The 23,580-nt window shown below is 45.2% G+C and overlaps 3 protein-coding genes across 6 annotated transcripts in view; 2 read left to right on the forward strand and 1 right to left on the reverse strand.

Moving 5' to 3' along the window:
- The window catches only part of dnajc13 (DnaJ heat shock protein family (Hsp40) member C13), a 31,221-nt gene extending 22,821 nt beyond the window's left edge, over positions 1 to 8,400 (forward strand). For both annotated transcript variants that reach the window (XM_080489607.1, XM_080489608.1), the window contains 22 exons: positions 39 to 154; positions 242 to 320; positions 404 to 539; positions 649 to 833; positions 942 to 1,016; positions 1,117 to 1,236; positions 2,072 to 2,467; positions 2,547 to 2,660; positions 2,758 to 2,874; positions 3,321 to 3,498; positions 3,600 to 3,691; positions 3,782 to 3,881; positions 3,996 to 4,070; positions 4,150 to 4,262; positions 4,359 to 4,528; positions 4,611 to 4,653; positions 4,743 to 4,916; positions 5,030 to 5,209; positions 5,352 to 5,492; positions 5,579 to 5,722; positions 5,808 to 5,907; positions 7,292 to 8,400. In XM_080489607.1, the coding sequence (XP_080345733.1) occupies positions 39 to 154; positions 242 to 320; positions 404 to 539; positions 649 to 833; positions 942 to 1,016; positions 1,117 to 1,236; positions 2,072 to 2,467; positions 2,547 to 2,660; positions 2,758 to 2,874; positions 3,321 to 3,498; positions 3,600 to 3,691; positions 3,782 to 3,881; positions 3,996 to 4,070; positions 4,150 to 4,262; positions 4,359 to 4,528; positions 4,611 to 4,653; positions 4,743 to 4,916; positions 5,030 to 5,209; positions 5,352 to 5,492; positions 5,579 to 5,722; positions 5,808 to 5,907; positions 7,292 to 7,389 (2,946 nt within the window). In that variant the 3' untranslated portion in view covers positions 7,390 to 8,400. The remainder of the gene's footprint in view (positions 1 to 38; positions 155 to 241; positions 321 to 403; positions 540 to 648; positions 834 to 941; positions 1,017 to 1,116; positions 1,237 to 2,071; positions 2,468 to 2,546; positions 2,661 to 2,757; positions 2,875 to 3,320; positions 3,499 to 3,599; positions 3,692 to 3,781; positions 3,882 to 3,995; positions 4,071 to 4,149; positions 4,263 to 4,358; positions 4,529 to 4,610; positions 4,654 to 4,742; positions 4,917 to 5,029; positions 5,210 to 5,351; positions 5,493 to 5,578; positions 5,723 to 5,807; positions 5,908 to 7,291) is intronic.
- A 1,384-nt stretch (positions 8,401 to 9,784) lies between these two features.
- Positions 9,785 to 16,213, forward strand: mastl (microtubule associated serine/threonine kinase-like). Of its 2 annotated transcripts, XM_080488939.1 has the most exons (13): positions 9,785 to 10,053; positions 10,235 to 10,372; positions 10,457 to 10,596; positions 10,977 to 11,065; positions 11,177 to 11,283; positions 11,377 to 11,536; positions 11,650 to 11,798; positions 11,988 to 13,019; positions 13,173 to 13,314; positions 13,417 to 13,437; positions 14,881 to 14,994; positions 15,077 to 15,178; positions 15,480 to 16,213. In XM_080488939.1, exons 1-13 carry the CDS (start codon positions 9,886 to 9,888, stop codon positions 15,635 to 15,637), a joined length of 2,520 nt encoding a protein of 839 aa, XP_080345065.1. In that variant the 5' UTR covers positions 9,785 to 9,885; the 3' UTR covers positions 15,638 to 16,213. The 2 variants fall into 2 exon arrangements, with proteins under 2 accessions (XP_080345065.1, XP_080345066.1); XM_080488940.1 differs by lacking the exon at positions 13,417 to 13,437.
- Positions 16,214 to 17,195: 982 nt separating this feature from the next.
- On the reverse strand, positions 17,196 to 23,507 carry acbd5a (acyl-CoA binding domain containing 5a). 2 transcript variants are annotated; one of them, XM_080489343.1, is made up of 14 exons: positions 23,414 to 23,497; positions 23,016 to 23,143; positions 21,967 to 22,087; positions 21,692 to 21,764; positions 21,459 to 21,576; positions 21,324 to 21,356; positions 20,846 to 21,061; positions 20,137 to 20,337; positions 19,793 to 19,881; positions 19,502 to 19,703; positions 19,173 to 19,375; positions 18,864 to 18,923; positions 18,477 to 18,586; positions 17,196 to 18,378 (listed from the first exon to the last, which is right to left on the reverse strand). In XM_080489343.1, exons 2-14 carry the CDS (start codon positions 23,110 to 23,112, stop codon positions 18,366 to 18,368), a joined length of 1,536 nt encoding a protein of 511 aa, XP_080345469.1. In that variant the 5' UTR covers positions 23,113 to 23,143; positions 23,414 to 23,497; the 3' UTR covers positions 17,196 to 18,365. The 2 variants fall into 2 exon arrangements, with proteins under 2 accessions (XP_080345469.1, XP_080345468.1); XM_080489342.1 differs by lacking the exon at positions 21,324 to 21,356 and having other exon boundaries at positions 23,414 to 23,507.
- Positions 23,508 to 23,580: the final 73 nt, after the last annotated feature.

Genomic DNA, 23,580 nt, shown 5'->3' on the forward strand with positions numbered 1-23,580 from the left:
ATATCTCCTACATGATGTCTTTGATGTGTTTGTTGCAGGTGAAGCTGCTTAAAGATACACTTGAAGCCTGGAAGAGGGAAGTGGAGAAGAAACCTCCCTCGATGTCTGTGGACGACGCCTACGAAGTCCTCAACCTCCCCAAAGGACAGGGACAGTGAGTGGAAGACATTCATAGTTTAAACTGACCAACATGTGATTATAATAGATCACATAATGATTCTACTTGTTTCCCATGTTTTAGGCATGAAGAGAGTAAAATCAGGAAAGCCTACTTCAGACTCGCACAGAAGTACCATCCTGATAAAAACCCAGAGGGCAGGGTATGTCTGATCACAGCCAACAAAAAAAATCGGTTTTTGTATCAACTAAGCACAGATTTCATTTCATTTTTTGTTTGCTTTAGGACATGTTTGAGAAAGTCAACAAAGCCTATGAGTTCCTCTGCACAAAGTCTGCCCGAATCGTGGACGGCCCCGACCCAGAAAACATAATCCTCATCCTGAAAGCCCAAAGCATCCTTTTCAACAGGCACAAACTGGGTGGGCACTTATGTCAAACAAACTATGTCTAGCATTTTGTCAAAGTGTCGTAAGTTACTTCATGTTATGATTTCACCTGACTCTGGTTTTGATTTGATTGGAGTTACAGAGCTTGAACCCTACAAATACGCCGGTTACCCCATGCTCATCAAAACAATCAACATGGAGACGGTGGATGATCAGCTCTTCTCGAAAACCTCCCCTCTCCTTCCTGCTGCCACTGAGCTGGCCTTCCACACGGTGAACTGCTCGGCTCTGAATGCCGAGGAGCTGCGTCGTGAGAACGGCATTGAGGTAACACATCTTAATCCTTCAGCTAAGCAGTAAAGCTATTCCTGTAAATGTGGACACTTGCACAGTGATCAAGACCAAAATAAACTATATTCTTTCACATCTTTCTAGATCCTGTTGGAAGCTCTCTCTCGATGTGTTGCTGTATTGACTGCATCAAGCAAACCTGAAGACATGGCTGTGCAGGTAGAAACTATGAGATAACATTCAAATGTCGGCATACTTCCGCTCTGGAGTGATGTAACGAGTATTTTTAACATTTTGTCAACCCTTAACCGTGCTACAGGTGTGCGGGCACATCTGCAAGTGTTATAGTGTTGCAGCCCAGTTTGAGGAGTGCAGAGAAAAGATCATTGAAATGCCCAACATCATCAGAGACCTCTGCCACATCCTTTACTATGGAAAGGTGAGATTTTGGCACTCATTTGGTTTTCTTGTCTGATTTTCACTGTCATATTTGTTTCAGCTTCAATTTGGGTCAATTTTATCTCGTGTAATGTTTATACTTTTTGAATGAAGTCGATATAATGTTTGAAAAGTGAAGTGATGCTACAAAGAATAACACATTTAGTGGAGAGATTTGTTGTATTTTGCAATTGAATAAAATATAAAAGGTTATGATTTAAAGTTGTGACATTTTCAATCAAAAACAACCTCAAAAAAACTGTGAGAACCAGCTTAGTCGTGTTATACTTTTTTTTTTCTTTTTTTTTTAACTACTCGTTGGTGCACTGAGTCACTCTGCCTTCATTCCTGTATTTAGTCACACAGCAGAAGCAGCAGCAAAGTCTGACACAAAAATGGGCACTAAAACTCTTTGTAACAAGTAACAGCAAACTGGTAAAACTTAAAAGAATATTCACTCACTCTTGCCAGCCAGTGCACACAAGGCACAAGTTATATCGTAAACAGTTGTACATTCAACGAGTGAATCATCATAAGTTATCCATGGATGAGTTTTGACTGCAGGAACCTTTTCCAAGTACAAGGAAACATCACAGAAACTTTTAGTCCCCAGGTAATTTCTAAAAAAAAGTCTCTCATGGCTTATTAGAGCTGGAAATTTTACTACAATGAATGTTTATTAAGTATATATGAATCATTTAGGTCGGAAAATGTATATTTTTCAAATACCCTATATCTTATCATTCTGCTCAGGAGCATTTTTTCCTTACAACTCAACATATCAAACCAAAAAAAGAGTCTTCTGTGATTCCTTTCCTGTCCTTCCTCTCACTCAGGGTCTTCCAAAGACTGCAGCCCTGGCAGTTCAGTGTGCGAGCTCCTTTGCAGTGGATTACTTCCTGCAGACCCACCTGTATCACGCTGGTGTGCTCTGGCACCTGCTGGTCCACCTCTTCAACTACGACTACACTCTGGAGGAGAGCGGCGTGCAGACGAGCCAGGACACGAACCAGCAGGAGGTCGCCAACAGCCTGGCAAAGCTCAGCATGACAGCTCTCAGCCGCCTGGGAGGTTACGTGCCAATCCCCACCAGCCCAGATGGAAACAACCCCGTCTCGGAGACCAACGGCATAGAGGGCACCCCTCCGGAGAACCCCACCATCCGCAAGAGCTTAGCCGCCATGCTGACGCCGTACATCTCGAGGAAGCTGGGAACAGGATCTCCCGCTGAGGTGAGTAAATGCGGCTCGTCACAAGGCGTCAGCAAGCCTTACCCTCAGCACCGCAACTGAAAACGCCTCTCTCCATCAGGTGTTGAAGCTGCTGAATAGTAACTCTGAGAATCCCTATCTGATCTGGAACAATGGAACACGAGCTGAGCTGCTGGAGTTTCTGGAGCGTCAACAAGAGGGAAACATCAAAAGGGTAAGAACGAGTGCACGCTGTGTTCCGACTACGGTCAGATTAATGAGTTTTTAAGGTACCTGGTGTTGAATCCCTCCTGTCTTCTGCTTCTTCACAGGGAGAGAATGATAAAAGCTTTGGTGCAGAGTTTTTGTTCAGTGATCACAGCAAGGAGCTGATTGTGGGGGAGATCTTTGTCCGTGTCTACAATGAACAGCCGTCATTCCCACTGGAGGTGAATATCACAAGTACTAATATGTTCTTATCGCAAACTCATTCAGTCTGGTTTTGTTCCTGTGTGATGGTTCCTGAAAGAAGAATAAAATCAGGGAGAAAAGCACACAAATATCGATTAAATGAAACATAAGCATCTTTGAGTGCCTAGAAAAGCTCTATATAAAACCAATACATTATTATTATTATTATCATCATCATCATTGAACAGATTGTGCTGTGGAAGTCCTGCAGGGCCAATGTAATGACTAGTGTGTGTGCGCCAAGGTCTGTTTCTCCACTTTCTGGTAATTTATGATTTCCTTTCCCAGTATCATAAAGAGTTTAGGAGGTTACCAGAAGTATGAATGACGATCATGAGTAAACGCGTTTATAAGGAGGTTGTTTCCAATACAGTATAAAATATCGAAGGTATGACTTATTTTTTGCCCCACCGTGTGTGTTTAGTTTCCTAAAGCGTTTGCAGCCAGTCTGCTGGACTACGTCGGCTCTCAGGCTCAATACCTCCACACACTGCTGGCCATGAGTCAGAGTAACAAAGTGGAGTCCCAGCAGCATGCCGAGCGTCTCCGCTTCGCTGAAATGGCTTTAGAGGCTCTCCGCAACGTCATCAAGAATAACCCTGGTGAGATGCGTCACTGTGACGCTCCTAATGCGATCACTTCTTTGAAAATCTGTTATATTTGGAGCTTCTTGTCTAAACAGTCCTCTCTGACATCATCACAGGGTCGGAGTCTGAGTGCATCGGTCATTTCAAGCTGCTCTTCTCTTTGTTGCGGGTTCACGGAGCGGGCAGAGTGCAGCAGCTGGTTTTGGAGGTACAGATGAACAGCTCAGTACCTTTATAGCTGATCACAACATGTTCTTTTTGTCTCCTGCGTTGTAATCTGATTTTTTTCTCTCTGCAGGTTGTGAATACAGTGACATCTAACCAGGAGTGTGTGAGCAACATTGCCGAGTCCATGGTGTTGTCCAACCTCCTGTTATTGCTGCACTCACTCCCCTCTAGTAAGAAAACACTCCATACCCAAAAAATAACGAACTCTGTAACCGAAGTGTGGTTCGACCGTTTTCTGTTCTTTTTCCATTTTTTAAAATAATATGCTTCTTTGTATCCTTTAGGCCGGCAAATGGTGCTGGAAACCCTCTATGCACTGACTTCTAATACAAAGATTGTCAAAGAGGCTATGGCCAAAGGTCAGTGTCCTTTTATTATTTGTGAGGACTCCATACGTCTCTCAATTGTACTGTTAATGACTCCCTCTCTGTCCTTCAGGTGCTCTCATCTATCTGCTGGACCTCTTCTGTAACTGCACACACCCGCAGGTCCGCACACAGACTGCAGAGCTCTTCTCCAAGATGACCTCAGACAAGCTGGTTGGGCCAAAGGTCAGCAGATAAAATGACTTCTCTTTTTATTGCATTTTTTAAATCTTCAATACACATCCATTTATTTATTTTTTTTAATGTATTGCTGTCCACTAGGTGCGTCTAACCCTGATACGCTTCCTCCCGGGCGTATTCATGGATGCCATGCGGGACAACGCCGAGGCGGCGGTGCACATATTCGAGGGGACGCATGAAAACCCTGAGCTCATCTGGAATGACGGCTCGAGGGAGAAAGTGTCCACCACGGTGCGGGAGATGATGCTCGAGTACGTGACATCCGCTCAGCTCAGCTCACATCCAACTCGCCGGCCGCAGATATTGTTTTTGACACTTTGAACTCTTTTTCAGGCACTTTAAACAGCAGAAGGATAATCCTGATGTGAACTGGAAAGTAAGTGCGAGGCTGTGGTCTTGTTGACAAACTAGATATACAGTGGTTGTCGTTCAGTGTGTAAAAAAGCTCTCACTCTGTGTGCTCAGTTGCCAGAGGACTTCACGGTGGCTTATGGAGCCGGGCAGGGCGAGCTGGAAGTCGGTGGAGTCTTCTTGCGTATCTTTATTGCTCAGCCTGGCTGGGTGTTACGCAAACCTCGAGAGTTCCTGGTGTCTCTCCTGGAAACACTCACTGAGCTGCTGGAGAAGAACAACCCCAATGTGAGCTTCCTTTGCAGAGAAACGCAGCACAAACACGATCCTTCCACATGAATAAACAGTAATCTGTTTATCCTATTTGCCGTATTTCTTCCTGACTCTGTGTTGTGCTGCAGGGTGAGGCTCTGGAGACAGTCACCACGGCGGCAGTCTGTCTGTTCGGCACTCAGACCCAGCTGGCCGACCAGGTTCCTCCTCTGGGTCACCTGCCTCGTATCCTGGCAGCGCTCAACCACAAGAACAACGCAGTGCCCAAGAGCTCCATCCGCCTCATCCACGTGCTCTCAGACAATGAGGTAGAGCAAACAAAGTGTTACAGCTACAACAGTTGCACGTTATATACCAGATTTATTTAATTGAAAGCATCTAATTTGACTCGGAGCTCCTTCTTTTCTTCTCCTCTGCCTTCTTTGACTAAATCTGTATATTCTTGCGTAGCTGTGTGTGCGCTCCATGGCTGCTCTGGAGACAATCGGCCCGCTGATGACTGGGATGAAGTGTCGGGCAGACATGGCCGGTCTGGCCTGTGAAGCTCTCAACCGAATGTTCCAGAAGGAGCAGACGGAGCTTGTGGCTCAGGTATATAGACTCTGTTGTTGCTGCGTTATTTATTACCTGCTGTGATTGATGAGGCCCGAATGACACTTCATGTGACTCGCTGACAGGCTCTGAGAGTGGAACTGGTGCCTTACCTCCTGAAACTACTGGAAGGAATCGGCCTGGAGACGTTGGACAACCCCTCGGCCACGAAGGCTCAGATCGTCAAAGCTCTCAAATCCATGACTCGCAGTCTGCAGTACGGGGAGCAGGTACAATTCAAAATGATTTAGTTTCTCTGTGTTACCTTGTGGTTATTTTCCTCATCTAAAACCTGTTTTCGCCTCTGATTTGCAGGTAAATGAAATCCTCGCAAGGTCCTCAGTGTGGAGTACCTTCAAAGACCAGAAGCACGACCTTTTCATCACAGAGACTCAGACTGCCGGCTATGTGACAGGTACAGCTTTTTCCGTCACTTTAAGCCACAGATTAACATTCTGTTGTAGAATCTTCTGTCTGCTGAGCAGGTGGGTCTCTGTCTTCCTCTCTCAGCTGTTGATGAGTCTTGATGCTTTGCTTTATCCTTAAAAATCACCTCGCGGCTGACTCCTCACTTTGTGCTCAAACCCAGCAACCCTTCTTCTCCTGTCCGTGTCTTTTAACTTCCCGGCTCTGCCCTCCCCTTCCTCTCTCTCCTCCACATTTCCTCCTCAGGGGTATCCACTCCTTCTCTCCTGGCCGCCAGCAGCCCACTGCGAGGTGGGCTCTAGACTCCTGAGCTGGGCCCTCACAGCCCTCCTCTCTCTTGCTCTTAATGCAGGTAGTCTTTGACCTGGCTCCTACCCCCCCCCCCCCCCTTTTTTTTTTTTTACCTTCATCTTCGTTCCTTACTTAATTTTCCATTCCTATACCTCTCCATCTCATGACCCTGAAATTAATCTCCCATCTTTACACTCATTCACTAACTGACTCGTAGTCTATTGTTGGAAAACAATGCCGTGTTCACACTGGTAGTGAAGGAAAGGAGAAATTTTAGCCCCATTTGCTTTATGTTGTCACTGGAATAGTGAAGATATGCAATCAATTGGTATATTTAAACTTTTTTAATGTTCAATATGCAGCACAACGATCCTGTGTGCTGGACAGCTGAGGGATTACAACTGCTATAAAATGTCTAAGAGACTAACGCAAAACAGAATTTCTCCACAGCAGCTGCTGTTCCTAATTTGTCGACTGGGATTCGCAGTGATTAAACGCAGCAGAAACCGCGCTGCACAGTCACAACAATGCTCTCGGCAGAGATCACTAATGCCAGAGTCAAAGCGAGCAATGTTAGCATTAGCATTAAAGCTTCATGGTGACGGTGAGGCTGTAAAGACAGGCATGCTGAAGGCTGTACAAATCCTGTCTTTACCCACATTAGAACAAAAGCTCTGTAGGGACATTGTCAAATTTCAGGTGTTCAGTTTATTTCAAATCATATCGCAATACTCAACATTATCCCATGTTTACCTGATAACATACAACCGGAATCTGTAGCTATACTTTTTTTTTTTAACCATAATCTAAAAAACTTTTTTTTGGCTGAATTATGTCGCGTGAAGTATGTAAAGTAGTTTTACGTTGCAGATATTCTCCAAATAAAACATTAATTCATCCCTTCACACCATGTTCAGTACACGTGTGTCAAATGTGACTGTTGTCGGTGTGGCGATCATCTTTCCATGCACTCCGTAGTTGTTTTAGCTTCTTAGCTTTCACTGTAGTTCTCCACTCTCGATCCGGCTCCCTGCTCGAGTCCCGTCTGAGCTGCGTCTGACCCACCCTCTCCTCGTCCGCAGGTCCGGGAGTTGCAGGTTACCTTACAGCAGGAACGGGCACCACAGTGATGTCCAGCGTCCCACCCCCTGTGGACAACGACAATGGAGACCAAAGCTGAAGGACACTGACACAGTCACGCTCGGGCACGCAGACCGGCCTGCAGCTCCACCACGGCCGCAGCTCAGAGGGACCGTTCAGCTCCCCTCACACGGGGGACGGACACAGAGAAAAAAACAACAACAAAAAACATATAACTGAAAATATACCGGGGGAGAAGCGGTCCGTCAGTGACCGTCTCTGCAACACCTCCTGCAGTATCACTCTCCTCCCCTGACCCCCCGCCCCCCACAACTTTTACAAATGGCACTCAAGTCTTGAAAAAGCGCTTCGTTTTAACGGATGACCACATTTTTTTTGTTTCTGTGCTACTTTTTCTTGTTTCTCTCAGTGAAATGAAAAAAAGTTTACTTTTTGTATGAATATATTTTTTACTGTTTTCTTTCTTCGTGACCGATTTAAGAGGACTGAGGCTTATTACTGGTCAATCGTCTCTAATCCACCATCTTATTGCTCTTATCCCGATTGGCTGAATTTAACCCCACAGTTTCTTACTGAGGCTGGTTTGTGACAGCCACGCACAGGACCTATTCACCTCTGAGAAAAATTTAAAACGGCTGACTCGGGTGAGAAATGTCACTTTAACCTTTCAGACTGATGCCATCTGATCTAATCCAAAATGAGACACACATGCTCATCTAATGTCCTGCCTCTCTTTCCTCGGATCTCATTCATTCTCCTGTTTCTCTTTAAAGACCAACCTGTTTTTTTCCCCAAAATGATTCTCCCTTCCAGAATGCAAAAAGCACTAGAATATTTATAAGTGAATAATAACCACCGAAAAATGAGCTTCAGCTGACATGACGAATGACTTTGACTCTGATTATGAATCTATGTGAAAGACTAGTGCAATTTGTGAAATGTTCAATGTAATATTACGTATATAAACTTTCTATATTGAATGTACATTGAAAAAAAAAAAAAAATCAGTCACACTTGTACATAAAATTTTAAGAATAAAAGGGAACCCACAGTGTTGTTCTTTCGTACTTACATTTGTGGTTAATGGGAGAATTTCAGCGTGTCATTTATATCAAGAATCTAAGTAGAAAAACATTTCTATATAAGAATTCATATAAATTCCACATGTCTGTTAACAGGAATGTCAGTCTCTTATTCAGTGTGCTGGTGGAAATTCTTGTTTAATGGGTGAGAGATGAAAGATAAGCTGGTTCAGACCCAGGGTACCCTGAAAGAAGCAATAGTTAGAATCTTAGCTGTACAATGTCAAACTAGACATTAAAAAATTCTAAATCTTAGAGAAGCAACAAGCACGTTAGCTTTTTGTTTTATAGTGACATTTTAGTTGAAATATTAGCTGGACACAGCTTAGTCTTTCTTGAATCAGTGAAATGCTTCTTGAGGTCTTGTTAAAAACCAATGAGCACAATTTTTTGCCATATTGAGTTATTGCTATTTTTTTTTTTGAAAACAGCTTACAAATAAAAAAAAATACTCAAGCCTTAAACAAATCAAAATAAGAGAATTTAAGCCAATATCATAAAGGCAAATTGATTCTAAGGTTTTTGGGTACACACTGTCCAGGCTTGAAGAGACTGGCCAAGTGTGTAGTAAGTTTGTGACTGCATCTTTAACTAAAACTGAACAGTGAGTGTCACTTCTTATCATGAAGAACAGATTCTCTTGGTAATATGGATCCAGCCTACAAAGTTCAAGAGATTTATTCAAATGTTTGTAAAGTATAATTCTATGATGTCTTGGTAGCACACTGTGCCTTTTTCCATCCGGTCACTGAGGCTGTAACTTGCAAAATTGCAGTTGTCAAAGCTTTAAAAGTTATAAACAAATATGAACAGTATATACAGTACAATGACCAGTCTAGCTTAAATGTACTCATGTGCACCCAGGTTGTCTATGATTGCTGCACACCAGTGTTGCACAAGAAGAATTGAGTGTTTATTGCAGTTCTTGTGAAGATGATGATGGCGAGCAGTGCTGATTATACAGTCTGACAGCAGCTGGAAGGCGAGACCTACAATCTCTCTCCTTCAGACATTTTGCTTGACGCAGCATGTCACTGAACGAACTCTCCAGAGTTGTTGTGTCCCGCATGGGGTGTGAGTCGTTGTCCGTCATCTATGACAGCTCAGCCGTCATCCCTCCTCCCTCCCCGCCCCCACTGAGTCGAGGGGACAACCCGGGACAGAGCCGTTTTCTTACTGCGCCCTCTGAGGTAATGCTCGATTAAATTAAATCGATCATACAATTAAAAATGATCTCAAAATGAACACAAAATATGTATACTGATTACTGTGTCCAAACGACATTTTACGCACTGCTAAACTCAAATTTATTTAAGGATTTGTGTTCAGGCAGTATGCCGAACACCTGCAATGACCTCGTGACTCATGGCGTCAGAGGACCCCTGGAGAAGCAGAGAATTCAAATTTCAAAACAAACGCGCTGTTGTTTTTAATGCTGTACTGTTTTTACCTTCAGTAGGAGACCTCTTGCGGTCATTATAGCCAGCTAAAAGATGGATGTAGGGGAGAGCCGCGGCTCGGCGACAAACGAGAAGTCTGTGGAAGTCCCTAAACCGCCTTCCATCGATGATTTCACAGTGTTGAAGCCGATCAGCCGCGGAGCCTTCGGGAAGGTCTACCTGGCTCGGAAGAAGTGCAACGCGCGTTTATATGCCATTAAAGTGAGTCAATTCAAACTGCTGCACGCTTCTTTACTCTATCCGTGTTATTAGAGCCGGTCATGACAAATATATATATATACATATATTTATATGAGGTAGAGGGTTTTTTTCAGCATGCATTTCGAGAAAAAAGTCGAAAGATCGAGAAAAAAAAGTCGAATAAAGTCTTTTTACTCTTCAGGTGATGAAGAAGGCTGACATGGTCGATAAGAACATGACGGGCCAAATGAAGGCAGAGAGAGACGCACTCGCTTTGAGCAAAAGTCCCTTCGTGGTTCACCTGTTTTACTCTCTTCAAACCGCCACCAAAATCTATCTGGTAACACCTCCAACAAACATACATGGTTTTTTTTTTTACGTTGACGATTCCTATTTACGTTTGATTATTTCCTGTCTTGCACAGGTAATGGAGTACCTCATTGGAGGGGATGTCAAATCCCTTCTTCACATTTATGGATATTTCGACCAGGACATGGCTGTGAAGTTAATTTCTGAGGTTGCACAAGCTTTGGACTACCTTCACCGCCATGGTATAATCCACAGGTACTTCGACTTCATCCATCCATCCATTCATCTTCTGCACAGGGTCTTCAGTCCATTACAGGGCAAACACACAATTTAGAGTCACCAGTGAACCTCGCATGCATGTTTTTTGGACTGTTTGAGGAAACCTTCACACGCAGAAAGACCCATCTGGTATTTGAATCCACAATATTGTCGCTGTGACGGGAAAACACAAACCGAACGTGTCTTCAGCTGTAGTACATCAATCATGTTGAGTGATCAGACTGTTGTCTGCAACCAGACAAATACTCTATTCTCACTGATGCCGGATCATTAATGTTTCACTCTATGTATACTTTGATACTTCTCCAGGTGTTTGTCAACGGTGTGTAACACTGAGTGATCATTGTTCTTTTTAGGGACCTAAAGCCGGACAACATGCTCATATCCAACGAAGGTCACGTCAAACTCACAGACTTTGGCCTTTCAAAAGTCAAGCTCGACCGAGGTATGAAATCCCGTCAGCTTTTTAAAAAGAATAAAAAAAAGAATTGTTTCATTGTCACCATCATTATAGTAGTAATACTTCCTGAATTTATCTGTATGCTTTCTCTATCAGAACTGAGTTTAATGGATATTCTTACAACTCCGTCCTTGGCTAAACCAAAGAAGGATTACTTTCGCACGCCGGGTCAAGTCCTCTCCCTCATCAGCTCCCTTGGATTTGTAAGTGAACTCATGTCATGATGCCCAAATTCTCTGACTTCTCATCTAGTCCGCATGTGACGGTTACTCTTGTCCTTTCGTTAAATCGTACAGAATACACCTTCCGCAGAAGGAAAGCGTCACTGCAGCACATCGGCTGTGTCCAGCCCCATGTCCTGTAATAAAATAAAACAGAAGAACAACTCGCTTGGTTCTCCTATAACAAAGAAAATAGAGCAGCAGTATTCTCCATGCTCCTACCCTTGGAAGTTAGGTATGTCATGTTGGATATTAAAAGCTCCCATGTTGACTTAAAAAAATAAAAGAAAAAGAAAGAAAATGTGTGCAATACGTTAACTTTTTCTTTGGTTGTCTGTGTTGTGACAGGGCCAAACAGTGGTGCATTTGGTCCCCATAAGCTGTCAAAAAATCTGACTCCCACATTGCTGCAGAGCAGAAGGAGGTTTGAGACGATGAGTGCGGGAAGCACCACCGACACGGAGGGATGCATCAGTCCAATGTGGGAGGATGAGGAGGTCAGTGGCCATGATCCTAATGACCTGTGGGGTCATTTTCCACCCAAACATTCATGTTGACTTTGCTTGGCGTGTCTAAAACTAGTTTTAAATTATTTTGTAATATCAGGATATTTTTTTAACTTCAGTTCTTTACTTGTTGTGTTTCTGATCATGTTTGCTTTATTATTATTATTATTTTTTCTTCAGAAAGAAAACGATCAAAAACTGAACAGACGATCTGAATCCAAGGACCCTGAGCAGGACAGTGTCCCCACAACTTGGGCCATCTCTGCTCAGAAATCAAGCAACCTGTTAAAACCAGACCGCCTCACGGGAAATAAGTCTCATAGCAGAAAACCTGCCTTTGTTTCCACACTTGATGAGGATGTGTGTATATCAATGAGAGATGGCGGTCAACCTGCAGGTCCCTTATCTGTGAAAAGAACATTTTCAGATCTAGGAAGAAGTCCTGAGCTCCCGGAGAGACGAGCCAAAAAGAGGAACACGGACTACAAGAGAGGTTGTGAGATTCCAGAGGAGCCGGCGAGGTTCCACACGGGCCTGACTGGAACGTTTTCCACCTTCCAGATAGACAACTTCATTGTTTCTGCTGAGCCGGTGGAGGAAGGCGAGGATTCGGTTCCAAAGCGATCCAGCCCGATACATGTAGCCAAGAGTCTGTTCTGTGAGCTGGAGGAGCCAGCGGAGGATGTGTTCGAGAATGCAGGGAAAGAGTTTTCGCCTCCTCCCGGGCACATCGACATCTGCAGAAGCCTGAGTCTGGACGGGTCCGCGCTTGAGACGTCGCTCACGTTTGACACGTCGCAACCGCCGAATCCGTTCACGACCAGCATTTCAGCCTCATACGAGAAGCAGCCGGAGGATGGGGACTCGTCCATGATTGATTTGCTCCCACCAACTCCCTCCGCGGCCATCAACCAGACACCTAAACTCGGTCATTTTGGCAAGAGAGCAGAGTCTCAGTGTCCATTACTGAATCGGTTCCACGATGTCTCTGGTGGGGCGGCGCACTCCCCCTTCTTCCTCAAGCCGCGAGGCGTGGTGGCGTTCCGCAGCTACTGCAGCTCCATCAACCGTTCCAACGCGTCCGCGGTCTCCCGGCTCAGCCTCGGGTCTCTGGATGGCATGGACACGTCCACAGCAGCCTCTCATCATTCTGTGTCCGACATTGCGACACCAGTGCAGCGAAAACCCAGCTCCAGCACTTCTCTCTGTCAGGTGGGGAAATACCTTCTTTCTTAAAGAAGTTAAAATGGCTGTTTCAGAGATGCAGCGTTTCCGGTTCTATTTCTGAACAGGAGTCCGTCCTGAAAGGCAGTTTGAGTCTTTATTTTTATTTACGTTGTACCTCATTTTCACCTCCCATGTCAGACTCCTCAGCCCATGTCGACCTCTCAGACCCCGTTCAGGACCCCGAAGAGCGTGAGGAGGGGAGCGCTGCCTGTCGAGGGTGCACCCATCCTAGGAACCCCCGACTATTTGGCTCCAGAACTTCTTCTGGGAATCCCACACGGTAAGGAGAGAGAGAGAGTCCCCACAAATACTCCCATAATGCAATGTTTTGATCAGGAATTGTCATGTGTGACACTGCGGCTCATGTGGCGACTTCTTTTAGTTTCAGGTATGGGTCAGTGTGGTAAGTTTGTCACGATGTTTTTCAAAGCGAGCTCGCATGTTTTCACCCAGCCTGCTAATAATGCTCGAGGAGCTGACCCCCCCACCCCCACCCCACTGTTTCTTTCCTCCCTCCCTCCCTTTGCATTGGTGAACAGACCTGATTGGAGGGAGAGGGATGGGGGTATGAGACTGTGATTCCAAATCAGGTGTTTTAAGTATGGGGCCTCTATTATGAAGCGGGATTAACATGCCTGGGGAATTTCTTTGTGTCTGGCTTCTCTTAGGCAAATATCCGCAATCCTAATAGGTGGTAGTGTGAAGCTGGTTATTAACTTGGAAACTGGCTTTTGCAATTGATCTCTGTGGACATCAACATCAAAGGGGCAAATTGGAAATGCTGCAGAAACCTTATCCGACCGTGTTTCTTTCTTTGTTGGTTTACCGTGTTCATTGGTGGAGCATCAGGTTAAAGCTTGACCTTTAATATCCAAGGGTTTGATTTCCTGTTATGGCTGGAAAGATATCCTGTGTGAAAACTGTCCAAGTCCGCAGTGCAACTCAACGCTGTATAAATAAAATTTAAATGAATTGAATTTGCGGAGAGCTGTGTAAAAATGGAGCAGCTGAATAAACACCAGTGTGACGAGAAGATCTCACCCCCAGAAACTTAAATGAATGGATGTGTTTCCAAAATGCGTCTGGCCATTTCATACTGCAGTTCCTAAGATATTAATGATTTAAAAAAAAAATAAAAAATAATTCAAGAACTTGATCTGATTCTCTAATACAAATCCTTGCTCTCTTTAGCGTCCCTCTCACCGCTCGTATACTCGTATCAGTATTTAGTCTACTATACCTGCTGAGCTGTTATAATGAACAGAACCGACTCTGGAGCAGCTCAGTAGTCCACACATAACAGCAGCTGGAGAATCGGAGCTGTTAAAATTGAAAACATTATTATAATTTTATTTTAATTTTTTTTAACTCAAATGGGTTTTTTCTCTTAAAATTTGATATTCAGCCACTGACGCACTAAATGTGATCTAATAACTGTCTGACGTGGTGTTAATAATGCAAATGTTCATCAAATTCATGAGCATGGAGTGTGGCAAGAATGATGAACAACAGTGTGAATGGGGAAGTGGTTTTACAAATGCTAATGTGTTAGATGTTGCATTTTTATCATATTAATTTGAATTATTTCATTTCTTTTTTGTTTTGTTTTAACCCAAATGATAAAATCAATCGCCGTTGAACCCAATCAGTGTTTTCTACGTGGCGTTGATTCCCAGATGCTCCTTCCCTCGATCCTCAGCCTAACGTCAGCAGCTGCTTCTGCCACCGCAGTGCACATAGTTCTCACTCTAACAGGAAGCGCAGGCAAATGTGTCGGACCTCAATCAAATGTGAGTTTTTCTGCCTTTTCTTCTCCGTTTTAATTGTTTTCCCGGCAATCCACCAGAGTGCACGGTGGACTGGTGGGCGCTCGGCGTGTGTCTTTTCGAGTTCCTCACAGGCGTGCCGCCGTTCAACGACGAGACGCCTCAGCTGGTCTTCCAGAATATTCTCAACAGAGGCGAGTACCAGACTGCGACCGCGCACGAGGGGGGCAGCATAAGGAACCTAAATAAATAAATAATCGTTGCCAATCCTTTCAGATATCCCCTGGCCCGAGGGGGCGGAGGAGCTGTCGGTGAACTCCAGGAATGCCATTGAAATCCTTCTGACCATGGACATGACAAAACGGGCGGGGCTAAAGGGTGAGGAACACCATCCCCTTTCTGTTCCTGAGTGTAAAGATTTATTTAAAGTTTTATAATCCACAAAATACATTTCAGTGCATTTAATAAAGTAACGTTGCACAAAATGTTAATATTTTTAGTTGGTGGATTATTTCTTTGTTCTGACGATGCTTATGTAGTTTAAAAAATAATAGTAATACTAAAATACCAGTGCCAATACCAATGAAGCTTATCCTGTTGTGACTGAAAGCTGGGAAAAAAATAAACGTGATGTTGTGTTCATGTGAGGTGTGTTTCCTTGCTATTTACCCTCCACCAGAACTGAAGTGCCACCCCCTGTTTGACGGCCTGGACTGGGACAACCTGCACAACCAGGCGATGCCGTTCATTCCACAGCCAGAGGACGAAACGGACACCTCGTACTTTGACGCCAGAAACAGCGCGCAGCACATCGCCGTATCCGGCTTCAGCCTGTGAACACGCCCCGACGGTCTGAGTTCAGCTGGACGAAGGTCGCAGGCTGACCTCGGCATCGCTTTCCTCCTGAGTCTGATTGTTGTAACTAAGAAATACACAATTCTAATGTGGATTTTGATTGTTTGCTGTTGCTGTTTTTAATAGAAAACAAAACTTTTATATATGTGCAATCACGTTTTATGAGAGACAGTTACAAGCACACGCTGTTAACATTAGGTTAATTAAAGATACGGTTTGATTCTGCTTGATAATACAGCAGTCATGTTTAAAATGTGTGTATGTCATCTTTCCTCTCATTGTAATGCACTACTGCAGTTAGCGTTGCAATGCTTCTGATGAAAAACCGACTAATATATTCTCATGACATTTTTCATTTGTATATCTTGTAAGTTACAATTATTCTCAATATTTTAAGACTTGATATGATCCAGAGAATGTTGTTTTTTTTGCTGCTTTTATGTTACTTTAGTTTATAGCTTTGTCGTGTACGTCCAGTTGTCCCACACTACTAGTTTAAGTTTCATGTTTTGACTTTAAGAAAAAAGATAAATACAAATAAAACATGTTTGTAACATGATCGGATTCGTATGCTTCCTTTTGGTGACACCACACAAGCCTTCAAACGTATAAAAGAAAAACATACATTTCCAATTCTCCAGCTGCTGTTCCACATTTGTCCACAGGTGTCACTGTTTCTTGTTTTTCAGTCTCCTGTGTGCATCTCCTCCATGTTCCATGAACTATGTAAATAGGGCTGTGCCGTCCCGGAGACCTGATTGGCCGAACCCACCCAACGATGACGTCGCCAGGGGGTCAGATGAACGTGGCCATCCTTCAGTCCGTCTCAACTGGCAAAATACAAAGTGCGTGCTTTTTAGACAGCAAGGCAAGACTTTTGTGTTTATTTGACTCTTTTGTTTCTTAGGTAAGTTGGACCCCTGAGAGAATAGGGGGATTTTGGTCATTTTTTAAATTTTTTAATAGAGGTTAATAGAGAATATTTGCTGTATTAACAGATTATTATGCAGTCTTTATACTGCGTCGGCCCAACTGTTCATGTTGGACACTGCTTTAAGAGAATTATGTCAAACGTTAGGATGTTTATTGTCACTGGATTTTAAATGACTGAGGTCAAAGTGATTATGGTTACATCCTTCACCCTCTGCTGTAAACGTGATCAAAATATGTTGCTTATGAAATAGTACATTGTCATATTAGTGAGAAATTCCTGGTTCAATTTGCATGTTCTCCATGTGCATGCTAGGATTTTCCTTTATTTGCTCTCACAGTCCAAAATCCTACATGTGAGGTTAATTGGTGACTCTAAATAGCTTGTCGATGTAAACCTGTGTTTACATCTGACCTGTGCCAGTGTATCTTACAATCATCCAGCACCCCAGAGTTCGATGAAATATGATTCGTTTTTCTTTGAATGGGAAAAAAAACCAGAATCCACATTTATCAACAATCTGAGGTGTGCACAGTAATTCAACCCGTACTGTACATTGGTTTGCTGTAGGATGTATTTATGTTATCTAAAAAAACCAGGAACAAACTTGAAAGCTTAGTGAAAACTTTATTTCAGGCTGAGATTATCACATGCAAACACCACTCTATCCACAGGCAGAGAGGGTGTAAAAGCCTTAATCCATTTCAGTAGAAAGGTAAACTGTCACGTCTCTTATTAAAACATAATGGCTCTGGACAGATTAGTACTATTGCAGACGCCAAACTCTGTCAATATAATATCCTACATTAATAATACACAGGGATGCAATTAAAATATTGCATTTGGATCTGAACTGTACAGCTATTGTATACAATTTAGAGCTCGCTGCTTTCGCAGGCAATTCATGATCACGCCAAAAAAAAAGAAATTCTTTTCACAACATTCATACACTCATTAACAAGTCAACTTCAAATTATACATGGAGAAACATCACACGGCGCAAACAAGCACAGACTTTAATGAAATTACAAAAATCGGATTACCTCATGGATCGCTCATGTAGTTTGATTTTTATCAATTTGGTCCGGAACTACATGGGTTATGCTACAATGTGTGAAAGTCAGACCTCGTAATGCCACCTACCAATTAATCGATGTCGAGGCACTTCTTCCAGGACAGTGAAGTGGTAAAAATGGGGGCGACCGTGCGGCCCTCGTGCAGCAATGATGGAACCTCGTCTAACCTACACGTTAAGAACGCGGACCTCAGGGGGACTCTGCCGGCCTTCATTGTATCTGCCGCTAAAAGCAATAAATATTAAATTAATGTCTCAATTAAAGACTCTCACTGGACAGTATATTATTACATTCAAGCCTCACATTTAATCTACTCTTATTTCAACCGTTTTTTTTTATCAGAGCAGCGTTACGTCTGGGCAAATGACATCAAGCGTTACAAAAAAAAGAAAAGAAAAAACGACACAAAACACGCTGAGTTTTAATGCAACAAAACCGCTTTGAGTAACGGAAGTAGGTGAAAGGCTTCACACTGTTGTTATTCCCGCTGGAGATTTCAAAAGAGACGGTGAAGTGGTTTTGTCATGAAAACGGGTTGAATGATCGGCGGCTGCCCGATACGTCCGCCCTCCTCATCCCCACCGCCGCCTCTCTCTCTCTCGCTACCCTACACGCCTTCTTCATAGTGCAAAAGCAAATTACTGGGCTGTGGGGCCTAAAGCAGGGAGGGGAGTGACAGCCATGACTGTGCCCGCGGGGGGAATCAGTTGATTCGTCTGGTGAAAAGAGACGGGGCAGGAAACAAGGAACATTAAGTCAGATTTCACGTTAAAACTAAAAAAAAAAAAAAAAAGGTAACAAGTGCGTTTCAGACCTTCTCCTCCTCTGCAGGTACAGACGGACGAGCCACTGGACCACAAACGGCCAGATGACCGCGAAGGCCAGGGTGGGCGGAGAAATGTCGAAAGGCCACCAGGAGGGTTTCTGAGGAAAAAAGGTTGGAATTTTTTCTTCTTCCAGAAATCAGGAGACACATTCTGACAAACAGACGGTAACGAAAAAAAACCTCATCATCACTCTACAAATAAAACCAGTTTACTCTTGATTATTTGTATGTTTCTATTCGTTCTCTGCGTTTGTTTCTGGCCGTGTTTATTGATGTGAAACACCTGGAATGGCCTTGCTGCTGTGTGTGTTATACAAGTACAAGTCGCTGTGTGATCTCGCCCAAACACACTTAAAATGTAACAGGCTTGTTTACCCGACTCCTCCTGCTCCCCGGCGGCGATGCAAACGTCGGCGAGAGCGCCGCCGATCTGGCCTGCAGTGGACGGAGGGCAAAGGGGGACACGTTCCGGTTACATAACGCAGCACTTCAGAGAATGTTTGTGCTTGTGGCCGTGTTTACCCAGCCAAAGTACAACCTCCTTATCTTCACACTTTAATAAAGACGGCGGTCATTTTTATCCACACATCAATTATCTCAAAGCCTGAAGTTTAGATGAAGCTGAAGCTTTATCTTTACTCTGGAGTGTATGCACTTCATATTTTGATATTTCGGCTGGAGTACCTGACTGGCCGTCAGAGCCTCCAGGGTGTGCAGCCTCTCCAGGACGCTCTGCATGTCCTCCTGCAGTCTGGCCAGCGCCACCACGATCTGCTCGTTCAGGCTGCCTCCCCAACTCCCCCGGCCCCCCCAGCGGGCTCCGTCCCCGTCCCCAGCGCTGTGCGGGGGCACCGCAGAGCCGGAGATGTGGCCTGGAGACCTGGAGCCTGAAAGTAACCCCCAAGGTTTTCACATGGGCCCCTCAAACTGCTTAAACTTCAATCAAGGCTTCAGTGGATGTACAACTTCAGGTTAGAATGCTAAAGGATCATCGACCCCGAGCGTAGCCTCACCCCGTCCTCGTCTGACCAGCGAGCCCCCTGCAGGGTCCACGTTCTGCCTCGGTCTCTGCGACATGGCGCCCCCGGCCTCTCTGTCCTCCCCGCCACACCGGACCCCCTGCGGCGGCTCCCGACAGTCCGCCGGTGGCTCCTCCAGGACGGGGTGGCCCTCCTCCTCGTCCAGGTCATCCAGCGAGCGGTTCTGCTCAGAGTTCTGAAGAGGAGGAAGTGCAACTGACATGAGCCTCTGACGGACGCTTCAAAAGATAAAAATCCACGAGCTCCTCCCAGAGCTTTACTCGCCTCTTCTTGGCCGAACTGGTCGACCGAGTCGCAGTAAACCTCACTGTCCGAGTCGCTGGCCAGGTGACCGGGTCCAGACGCGCTCGGATCTGACGGAGGGCAGAGAAAAGAGTAAACGGCTGCAGCGTGACGTCCGTCCTGTAATTACCCAGCGAAGAGACGACATGATGCTCTCCGTCCATCGTGATCAACCCCATTAAAACTCTCTCAGGAGCAGCCTGAAGAGTTAAGATTCAGACGGTGCTGAACCGCACTAAGCAGATAATCTGATCACATGGTACACACACACACACGCACGCACGCACTCGGGAGGCCATTCTGTGACCAAACAAAACCGAACGGACCTCGTTGGCCTGCGCGGTGTCCGTTGAGCTGCGGCTCGACGGGCAAGTCCACCGGGGAGCCGTCGCTGTTCAGAGCCGCCCTGGCGTGACTCCCGTTCGCCAGGTGAACGGCCCCGTTGGTCACTCTACCGTTAGTCAGCGGAACTTTGTGTCTCCTGGCTGAGCCTTTTTTCTTTGGTTGTGCCACAGCCAGTTTCTTATCTAGGGGGGAACAAAACAAGCAAAGAACAACAACCCACCCCGTGAGGATTTAATTAGAGGGGGGGGGGGGGGGGCAAATTTAATCAACAGTCCATCCGATTCAACATTCATTCAAATCTACTCCTCATTACATGAACGTAAAAGAAAATGTTATTTTCCAGCCTTCATTACACAAACAAGGTTGTATCTCTCGGTGACTAGTTTTGTGAAGAAAGAGCTTCTTGTTTGTGAGCAGCATTCAAACACTCAGTGACACAAAGTGGGCCGCAACCACAACCCTACATTTATTGAAAACGCAAAAAAGGAGTCCCGGCCCGGATAATGGTTTGGCAAAACGAACCATTCAACGAGCAGAATCCTCGGCGTGCGGCTCCGTGCTCCAAAAATAACAAGAGGACACTGTGACATTGACCCGAGAGCTGCTCTCAGCCGCTCATTCCAGCAACACCACAGCTACAACCGCTAAAAACAGCCGAGACACCGTCTGTGAAAACTAGAAACGAAATACCTTTTCTGATCTCGGGATTCTCAGTTTCTTCAGTGTCGTCTTCTTCGTCTTCATCCTCCCCCTCCCCCTCCTCCTCCTCGCCGTCCTGTGGCGTTTCCTCCTGCGGGGGATTGATCCTGGCGGGGCGGGTCTCCAGAGTACCGTTCATCTCCATGGTTCTGATGATGCTTTTGGCCACGCTCCTCGACGGCGCCGAGTTCAGCATCGAGCTGAATCCTGCACGGCAAGGCGGAGTTCAATTCACGCTCCTGAGCGCTTTCAGATAACGGTTAATGACTGTTAACGTTCATACGAGACTAACAGCCAATGGCTTTACCCGTTTCCTCATGTCGAACGGCGCGAAAATAAACCGCACCGTCTATTTCTTACAGCAGGATCTACCTCTCCTACTTAAGAGCGCTAAAAGCACGTGAGCTACGCCACCAGACAGACTCTCCACTGCACCACCAGACCCACGCTGACTTGGTGATGTACTTGCCTTCCAACTGCCTAGCAAACTGTGTCAAACGGGCTGAGCGCACAACAAGAGGCAAATCATAGGAAGGTTAAGCTTCAACGTGCTGGTTTGCGACAAAGTGAAAGATTTACAGGCGGAGGAAGGCGGCGGACCGACCTGTGCTCAGGTCGGAGATCTGGCAGATCTTCCTCTTCTCCTCCACCAGCTCGTAGAAAGGCCCGAGCACCCGGAGGAGCTCCTCCACCTCATCGGTCATGGGCATGCCCTCCAGGATCTGCAGCAGAGACGAGTCGGAGCAAGGGGAAGACACAGGATTGGCTGTAGGTTTGAGCCACGATCTGATTGAGTGACACTTCAAACACAGCGGCTCAATCTTTATACCCTCGTACCAGTTTCATCTCGTCCACGTAGGCCGCCATTGCTTCTTCCTTTGGCATATCGCCGAGCGAGCTCCACGCGTCCCTGCAAATGGGAAAAGCCTGCATGAAATAATGCTGCACATAAATGATAGTACACTGTTTACATATTGTTATCACACGATTTTGACAGTCAAACTATTTAACCATGTAATGTGAAATGAATCACGGTCAGAAAATGCTTGAAGTCACTGTTTGTGGCTGTGTCCCACAGGGTACGTGCAACAGAAAATGTTGTCAAAGGTTACCATTTCGCTTTGCCGACTGCGTCCCAGAAGCCGGGCCGGGGTATATTGCACACCCCCGCCGTGGCTTGTTTGTAGTAACTGTAGAACTTGAGCATCATGTCGTTGGAGGGTTGAAAGGGACCTGAGAGAACGAAAAAAACAACAGAAAAACCTTGATTATCTTAAAAAAAAAAAAGCGCACACTCGGCAGTCAGGTTCCGATGATTCTTACTGATTTCTGTCTCTTATGATTTCTGTCTCTACTCTCTTATCTATAGGGGCTTTGAGACAGAGTCGACCTTGATAAGAGACTGTTGTGATTCTGCAGAGAGCCGCTGCTGGGAGGAAAGTCCACTCTGCTCACTTACTGCTACGCAAAGTGGATTATTTTAAATCGCAGCGCAGCCAAGACAGACCCGAGCTGCTGCACGGCTCCTGTGATGGTCGGAACATAAACACAGCGGTGCACGCTGTAAGAAAGAGGTTTCGCCGTGTAAATCACGTCACGCAGACATTCATCAAGCCGCCTGTCAATTTATGTTTACAGACTTAATTAGAACATTTTTGGTGTGTGTTCATTTTTTTGGTGACTGGTGTTCTGTACCATACTGCAAATATAGTATACATTTCTACAGATTAAACCCAGATTAAGGGGGAAGTTCATTGAGATGCATGTGTGGCTGTCCATCCCTCTGTGTTTGCTCTGATAGTTAACTGGGATTGGCTCCAGCGCCCTGCGCCACCCTGCTCAGGGAAAAAGGCGGATGGATGGAAGTCGAGATGTCAAGGATAATAACAATCCAATAACTTGTGCAGGGGCCTGTTAGAAAAATTAGATTACATGTGAAATTTAAGGAATAAAGTTCAGAACTTTAGCCACGTGGTCACATAAAGAAATGTGTAGTTGCCTGTCTACTTTTTTTTATTTTTGTTATCATAAACATACTGATTTGTGCAGAATTATATCACGTGCGTATTTTCATGTGACAGCTCTGATCAGTGTGTGTGTGTGTGTGTGTGTGTGTGTGTGTGTGTGTGTGTGTGTGTGTGTGTGTGTCCACGCCACCCACCGTCCGGGGGTAAACTCTTGATGACTTTGACAGCAGCCTCAAACCTCAGCTGGACCAGACGCCCCTCATCCTCCACCCTGACGGTGTCCACCTCCATCCTGTCACCCACTGGCGGCTTCACGCACAACCTGCACACAGCAAACAAACACACGGCAGCCATTAAAATAAATAAATAACTCATTTAAAGTCCCTCCATTCTTCTACTTCTGCTTTTAAAAGCAGCTGACTTCCACCTGAGAGTTTGCCCCAGTGTGCTATGACCACCAGTAGGAGGAGGTTGTGTATGTAGGACACAACATCCAGCGTGCGACACGGGTTTGTTCGCGCCTCTGTTGAAGCTAAATACTTATTAGGCGGCCAACGTTTCGAAGGGAGGAGTAAAGAATGGCATTACTCACCGTTAAATTCACCGGCCTATCTGTTCGTCAGACGGCGACTCGTCTGAAGCTTTCGACCAGACGCCATGAACAGTGTATAAAGCCAGGGAGAGGCGAGCTGCTGGGAAATGTAGTTCTCTACGCGAGCTGACAAGTCCTACTGGTCCCACAATCCTTTGCGCCTGCAA

This window comes from Lipophrys pholis (genome assembly GCF_963383615.2).
Source record: "Lipophrys pholis genome assembly, chromosome: 20".
Taxonomy (NCBI): Eukaryota; Metazoa; Chordata; class Actinopteri; order Blenniiformes; family Blenniidae; genus Lipophrys; species Lipophrys pholis.